General features: G+C 36.9%; 2 protein-coding genes across 2 annotated transcripts in view; one reads left to right on the top strand and one right to left on the bottom strand.

Moving 5' to 3' along the window:
* Window positions 1-1,596, top strand: part of STXBP3 (syntaxin binding protein 3) — an 18,523-nt gene extending 16,927 nt beyond the window's left edge. The window contains exon 18 of the mRNA XM_010142417.1: window positions 1,435-1,596. Coding sequence (XP_010140719.1) covers window positions 1,435-1,526 — 92 coding nt within the window. The 3' untranslated portion in view covers window positions 1,527-1,596. The remainder of the gene's footprint in view (window positions 1-1,434) is intronic.
* Window positions 1,597-5,790: 4,194 nt separating this feature from the next.
* LOC104498973 (protein AKNAD1-like) overlaps window positions 5,791-8,131 on the bottom strand; it is an 11,859-nt gene continuing 9,518 nt past the window's right edge. Inside the window, exons 8-9 of the mRNA XM_010142419.1 lie at window positions 6,531-6,672; window positions 5,791-5,910 (exon numbers count right to left, since the gene is read on the bottom strand). Of these exons, the coding sequence (XP_010140721.1) occupies window positions 5,791-5,910; window positions 6,531-6,672 (262 nt within the window). The remainder of the gene's footprint in view (window positions 5,911-6,530; window positions 6,673-8,131) is intronic.

Raw genomic sequence — 8,131 nt, 5'->3', positions numbered from 1 at the left:
GAACCTTACCAGCTGGGGTAGTAATCTCTCAATGCTTCAGAGGCAGCAAATGCTTGTTCCATCAGCTGCCATGCTTCAAATATACTTCCTAGGATGCTTTTTAAATTCAGGTGCTAAAACATTTGCATATATGATATATCAAAACAGAGCTCCTAAAGATAGAACCTGCTCCACTGGCAGCAGGTGTCCCCGTATGTAGGGTCATCTAAAGCATTCCAAATGGCTTGAAATGCCTATGTCTGTCAATTAAACTTAGTCTTGAGATAGATTTAATACTTTTTCAATCTACCATAATTAAAAATAAATATTCTTCCCTAAAGCAATGACAGCCTTGATTCTGAGATCTAGAGTCTGTTACCTTAAAACAGTGGGGGTCTTGTAGGTCTGCTTATGTGTGTGGTTGGTTTCTTGGCTTATGTTTTGTATGCTGGTTCCATTGGTGTGGTTGAGGTAGGTTTAATGCTGGTCCTAGGTTTGAGTTGCAATGGAAAGACCGGGACAAGAGGAATGTAGTTCAACAAGACTGTTGCTTCATCTAAGACTTGTTTACAAAACCATGTTTAGTGTGGGTCACTCTTTCACTGTAATATCTGGTATTAACCACAACACCATCCTCGCTTCTGTTCAGAGATGATTCCTGTAGTTTGGTTTGTAATCCTGGTTTGTGAGGGAAGGTGAACACTGCCAAAGTTCCACGTGGCTTACTGCAAGATGAAAAATCTTCCTTTATTCCCGATTGGGAACTCAAGGAATAGTAGCCCATTCAGATTGACATTACTAAAACCAAAGGTTCAAGAGAGCCGTAATCTTGAACAGTTAAAGAGTTCTGTTTATCAGTGTAGGGTGACCCTTTATGGCAGAGGTTATAATCATTTTCTATGAGAACAAGAGAGGTAGTTGTGCGCTCCTGAAGAATAAAGATTTTCTTTGCAGCTCCAGACTTGGAATTTCTTGTAAATTTTTCAAGAATGTTAGTAAAAGCCAGTTTTCTGTAACTGATATTTCTGTGGAAAACTGCTGTTTGTGATCATCTCTAATCCAGATGCTTTCTTGATTCCAGGATAAAGCCTGTCACTAACTCACCCTTTCACAGGCTGGGCAGATTTGTTGCAGGCTGGGACAATTGCGTACAGTGACGGTGGCCCAGGTTAAAGCCTGTGGTTCAAACCAGGCAGAGCGGGGACTTGAAATTAGTGTCCAGAGAAGGAGTCCTAATCTGGATGTCTCAGTGTGTGGAACAGGGCCACTGCCTACCTAATGGTGACATTCATATGACGACATTTATATGATAACACATGAAAACACTTTGTTGTACTTTTCAGTTTTCCAGGTACAGTAAAAACTAGTGGCATGTAACTAATTTTTTTTAAAGAGGGAATGCCTGAAAGTCAGAGTTTTAGGCTGATACAGTTAATACTTATGTTCTTTTGTCAGGTTCTACACATATTTTGACACCTAAAAGACTACTGGATGAAGTGAAGAGTCTTACTAAACCGAAGGATATGGTCTGCATTAAGGATGAATAGAAATGGTGATGTTTGTGATGGATTAGGAGAAGACAAATAGTATGTACATATTCTTATGGAACTGACTTTTCTAAACATCAGGACGCTACATGGTTCTGATGAATAGAATGTCACTTTATAATTTAAATTTTCTGCTTTTTGGGGAGAGTAGAAGGCAGGGAGAGGAAAAATCAACATGTGTTGTATTTATTGTAGACAGTGTCACACTGAAACTGCTTTTTCGAAAGGGCATGTTTGTTTCTAACAAATTATGCTAAAACTTACTGTGATTATATATAAACTGGATTTGTCTTTGACAACTGTGAAACCTTTCTATAATAGAGTTTATTTGTAAAATGGACTGAATTACAGGCCTATGTTCATAGGCAGAGCCTTCAGGAGAAAATTTGTAAAAATGAGTATACAGCAAAAACACTTCACACAAGTGCAGTGTCCTAAACTACTATTTTTCTGTGAAACAAGTCACTGAAAATTCTTCGAATATATGTAATCATGAAAAATCAATTTTTTAGGTGGTGGTGGGGAAGGCAGAAAGTTAATCATGGAAGTACTAAGCAGTTCTAATTTCAATAAATAACTTGGAGAAATGCTGTCAGCTGTGCACTGAAGTACACTTTATATTGGTATATACAGGGATTATTTACTAAAGTTCTAAAAAAACTACCTTAATTTCTTACAAACTTCCTTATGATTGTCTGTGTAGTCCATCTGTTTGAGAAGTTGAATTGCCTGAGATATAGAAGTTTCAGAATTTCAAGCATAAATTCTTGTTTTGAGGAAGTGGGGACAGGGGAGGGGGAGAGGAAAAGAAGGGAAGCAGCTGAATCTTTCAAATGGCTTGTTAATTTAGAAAGGAAAAGCAAAAAGCAAACTTCATGCCAAAACCTGATGCATTCAAGAGTCTTTACTGTTTTCTTCTGCTTTGTTACATCCTAAAAGAAATACATCAATTTGTATTGAAGAGGATAAAATAAATTCTAAATATTAGTAATCACGTAATTCTGGCAATGTTTAGATTTGTCTTAGAAAACTAAAGTAATTGAAGTTACTAACCTTGAAATCGTTAGTTTCTGCATAGTTTGTATGTACAATCTGAGACACACATCATAAAGAAAAGATCACTCATAGCTTTTTATCTGCATTTCCCCCCAGCTGTAAGGGTATTCATTTTTTGTTTTGCAGAAAGGTGTTTTGTTTCTCTTCTATTAATTTTGCTTGCAGGTTAACTAATAGATTAAGAGAACATCTTTGCTAGGTAAGTTGATTCAAAGATAACTAGAAGGTAGATGTAGGTCAAATTCCCACCCCCTCCATCAGAGGAGTGAAATGGTAGGACATGGTATAACGATTCTAAAATGCAGGACATGGGGCATGATGAGGATAAGTGGCTGGGTAATGAGCTAAGCATCTAACGTATGCTGACTTTATTTGTCATAGGAATCCAGGGACAACACTGTCATAATTTAACTGGTTCATCAAGCATCACGTGCTTCAAAACTTGTAGTAATTTTTAGTACAAATATCTGTGTGTTCTGAATTCCAGTTTCTAGCTATAACTATTGCAGTAAAAATCCAGAGTAAAAATACATATTTAAGAAATGCAGTGTCCAACATTATCTTCCTAAAGATGCACACTTTGAAATCAGTATTAAACGATTATGCTTAAATTATGTGTAGTCCGTACATTTTGGCAAGAACCCAAGTTTGGTGTTAAAGCTATACATAGTTCCAATCTTTTTCCTATTTGCAAAGCTTGAAAGCAGTAAATACAGAACAAAATAACTGATATCAAAGTGTCCTACCTAAGGACTGAAATAACCGATTTCAGTAGTATATAAAATCCATTGTATTGATGTTTATTTGTTGCATAGAGTTGAAGAAATACCCGCTTGAAATGCTGGATTACACCTGCATATTCAGCAGTTAGACTTTCTCCAAGTGTCTGCTTTAGGCTCAAGTCCTGTCGTCAGATCAAAATTTGATAGCTGATAAATACAGGACTGAGACTTTTGAGTTCTGGAATCCATCACCCACATTTACCAGGAGGCCGAATGTTATTGTAAAGGTAGATTAAGAGATGCTTTAAGAAATAGGATGTAATATATAGCCTGAAACAACTCCTGGTTTCTTAGGGGGGCTTGTGAAGGGAGTGGGTGGAAATCTTGTAAAGATGTTTTGGTTTTTTTCCAAGTATCTTCTTGGCTACATCTTCCTAGATCCAGAATTGTTTTACCAAGATTAAGAACAGGAAAGAGTTTTATCAAGTTAAATGTCTCCTAGACACGACCCCCGTCTCCCTCTGCCGCTTCCCCCCATATTTCAGAGAACATGTACGAAGCATGTTATAATATTGAAATTTCCCGTTTTCATGTTTCGAGGATGAATACCTGTGGGCACAGATTCTCCTAAGCACACATTACCCTAGATAATAGATGTATATATTTCTAAGTGCAATTAACTTAGGTTGAATGTGCTCAAGATACAGAGATGGCTTAGAGAAAAATCAAAGGTTTGGTAGAATTTCCATGTTAAGAATGGAATTTTTCAAACAAAGACCTTTAGCATCTGAAACTTCATGCAGGATTGACATGCTTTAAATTGTTACATGAGGCGGGGGGGGAACCCTCAACATACATGAGAAGAATCTTTATAGGGCTATTAAACACAAAGATATTACTGCTGATTTGGAAGGACTCCGAGCTTTCAGTTTGTCAGAGAATGTTCTGAGGAAATGTCAATACATGCTTGTCGTTTTAAACATGTTATTTCTTAGGCATTTTCTGTCAGGCCCAGGACAGCAGGTTCTGATGGTGTCGCAGGATAAACCTGTTCTTGTGTTGTTGAAAGATTTCTATGGAAGAGATTAATCTTTTTTTAATTGGATCTAGGAAGCCTACAGCAATTATATGAACTATTAAGTTCATTTGCGAAGTAGTAACAGGGACATTGCAAACATTAATCTAGCACAGGGGGTGAGGCTTTCGCTATCTTGTGCTGCTGTCTTAAGCTAAATAAAGCAAAAACATAAATAATAAGTGGAGGCCAACTGAGTTATAAGGATATATATTAAGAGCCTAAGGGAGAAAAGAAAGGTTCATGGTGGTGTTGACTGAAGTGTGGAAGAAGCCCTGAAAAAAGGCGTTGACTCGGCTAGTAAATCAGTGGTACGCAGCAGCAAGTCTAGCTACCACTGCTTATGTGAACAAGCCGATACCTGTATCCAGCTCCACACTTGCTGGAAAATGACTGTCCTTTTTAAACAATGCATTATCACTTCTCACGTGAAGTGATGATTTCCATCAAGCCCTGAAAAAAGGCGTTGACTCGGCTAGTAAATCAGTGGTACGCAGCAGCAAGTCTAGCTACCACTGCTTATGTGAACAAGCCGATACCTGTATCCAGCTCCACACTGTCCTTTTTAAACAATGCATTATCACTTCTCACGTGAAGTGATGATTTCCATCAGTCCCCTATATTCTTCGGAATTTTTCAGTGAATAGCATCGCTTGTAATAAACTGCCACATGCTTTTAATCACTGTGGTTAAAATAGATTACTTCTCTTGGCCCACTGTATTTCTACAGTATTTTAAATTTTCCAGCCTATTTACCCTCAGCTAAAACCTCAAAGCCAGATATATTCGACCACCTAAGGACACCACACTGCAAAACAGATAGTTTTAATTGTTAGGAATAAGACGACAACAAATGCTATTATTCAGAGACATGCAAAGAAGTATCTTAAAAACAATTCTCAATGTACGGCACTCTTAAAAATGAAGTTAATTATGTTAAGTATGACTTGTTACGTTAACACGATGCTTAAATTTTTCAGATGCAGAAGCTGTTTTCCTTTGTGCTTAAGCAGCTGTTAAGGTGTGAGAAAAAACATAGGTAGTAGTGACTGAGATCTATTCTTCTGTTTAGGGGTGGGAAAAAATCAAAAGTCACAAAGCCTTGTTTAAGCCAGTTTCAAGCTATCTTAACTGAATGCTCAGAGGAGGCAGCTGGACACAGTGAGGGGGTCAGGCATTATACTAAAGGCTTTAGGGAGAATTTATCATTTGTTTTCTGGTTCTGAGACTGAGTGTAAACATGTGGAATACCAATTTGCTCTGGTTTATTTCAGTACTGACAGTTACAGAACAGCTGGCAAAATCAGCTAGCTGACTTTTTGATTTTTGTATTTATCATTTTTACATTTGCAGGGTTGTTACTGACACGTGTTAACAACTAGCAAAACAATCCAGCATTGAAACTGGGAGATTAAAGCTGGGTGTTTTTAACTTTAGCTAGATCTTCTGAAACTGCTCGTACCATTTGTTCTGTAGCTTCCTTCAAACTGTTTGCTGTCTGTATGGCATGATCCAGAGTAGAACTTAAAATCTGTTGAATAATAAAAGACAACCTAGTTAATACTGAAGGCAAATGTTTACATAGGTATAGAATAGAAAGTCATGTTTTAGTTCTACGTAGCATTTTTGCTCCAAATACATGTGGAGAGGAAAAAACTGAGTCATGTGGTAGATTGCTCCAGGCTTCAAGATGGAAATATCCATTATTTATTTCTCTTTGTGTGATCCTTTCAACTGAGGGATATTTACACTTTTCTGAAGTAGCAACCCCAGTGTGGTGCATGTCTGTAGCGTTGAGAAGGCTTTCTTTTGGGTTTGGTAGAGTTTTGTTTGGCTAGGGTGACATTCTTTGTTTCAGTATATGAAATGTAATTCCTGAGGTAAGAACTAGTGCTCCTTTTCTGTCTCTTTCATCATTTATACAGGGATTAAGTTGCATAAAAAGTCTGTAACGTACTCGTATGAAGGCATACACTGCTATATAAGCTAAAATAATTGGTTTTTTAACTCCCTCCTGTCTTATCCTCAAACGGACTAGATGTGCTCAGTGTGTAATAACCGCATTGTGAAGAATGGGACGTTCAATGGTGCCATGACTGGGGATATACTGAGATAGTTCTGTGGCTTTTACTTTTCACTCTAAAGTCTTACATTTGCATTAGAATCATTGGCATTTCTGGTGTTGATTGCAGATTTGCTCTGGGCAGACTTCTTGCTGGGTAAGTATTGGTGTGACAGGATAACTTTATCATATGTGCTTGAATAGCAGGCTTTGGTGGCCTCAAAGTTTTGCCTAAAGATATATAGAATAAAATACAAACAACTTTAGTAAGCAAAAGAATTTCTAAACTATGAATTAAGTATATACACCTTGATGGCATACTCAGTTGCAAGTTAACTTTACAGTGAATAGAATTTTTTATTAAATAAAAGAATGTCGTTCATAATTTTACGTCTGTATTGTACATATGTATTGCAGTAAGACAGAAAACATTCCATCATGCAGAGTCAGGAAATCTCTCATAACAGCATCACATTCTGGTGCTGTAACTTTCCCTCTGGGAGGTCTATGCCATTGATTATGACGTGCAGCTGCTGTACCTCCTGGCAATTACTGCTAGTGAGTAATGCTCTCAAAAAATACAGAAACAAAACTTGTCTGAGTTTCAGTCTAGTCTGTGGTACAGTTTTTACAGCCATTTTACTGCTCAGGCTCCCAGTGCAACTCAGTGTTAACAACAGTTAGAAGTAGGACTGTTACTTACAAAGAAATAGTTGGTAGCAAACAGAATTGCATCTTAAAAAATACAGACCTGCTTTTGAATCTGGGAACAACCTCTTAATAAAGTGAGGTGGTTTTTTTTTGCTATTAAATGCGTCAGCTAAAATCGGATGTTTACATTTCATTAAATGAGAAAGATTTGAGAAGTACTCTAAGAATTATTTACACTTGCTCCTAGGGTAAACATTTTAATTTCACTAACGAGTAAAATGCTAATATACAGCATGCACTGCAAAAGAGAACATTCCTCCTGTTTGTGATACTGGTGAGTTTCTTTCTTTCCATGCTGAATCTTCAACAATGGCATTTTCTGTTGTACTACATGTAGCTCTTGCTACAGCTTACCTTTCGGACACTCTGTTTATAAGTTCACGTGACACATTTTTTTGAGCCTTTTGATTGGAGAGTGTCTTCTGTGAATAAGCTAGAGTTGTTGAGGCCATGTTTTAAAAAAAAAGATTAATTTTCTATGTATTTAACATTTTCTTAGCATAAACAAAAAAAACAAGTAACTGTCACTGAATAAAACTGAGTACATTTTAAGATCTTCTGTAAATGAAGACAGATCAACCTTTTTGGATTTTCTGTTGGATTTAGATCTGTGGCCAATGCTATGCAGGTTTATATTCTGTTTCATACAGTGAAAGAGTCAGATTATTCTACACTTTCTCTCTGCAATCCTAATTACATGAATACTCTATAAAAATACTGTAAAACTGTGAATCAAAATAGAAGTAGCTAATTAATACTTTCTTACCACTGTTGAAAATTTGTATTTTCTGCATGCAATTTCTTCCTACACTAGAGGAGTCTGACATAAGTGACTTTAAATGTCAGATGTTCAACTTCCTTTTTAATTTACGTTAGGCTTTCTTTAACTTTGCATGTCACGCAGTTTGAATGTAGATCTGCAATTTTCTTTATTTACAATAGGGAAGAGCTAGCACTGAAAAAGTAGGCACAGGAATGC

Source organism: Buceros rhinoceros, unplaced genomic scaffold (genome assembly GCF_000710305.1).
Source record: "Buceros rhinoceros silvestris isolate BGI_N320 unplaced genomic scaffold, ASM71030v1 scaffold18038, whole genome shotgun sequence".
In the NCBI taxonomy this organism is placed as follows: Eukaryota; Metazoa; Chordata; class Aves; order Bucerotiformes; family Bucerotidae; genus Buceros; species Buceros rhinoceros.
Note: the sequence above shows the minus strand (reverse complement) of the source record. Positions and strands in the feature narration are given on the sequence as shown.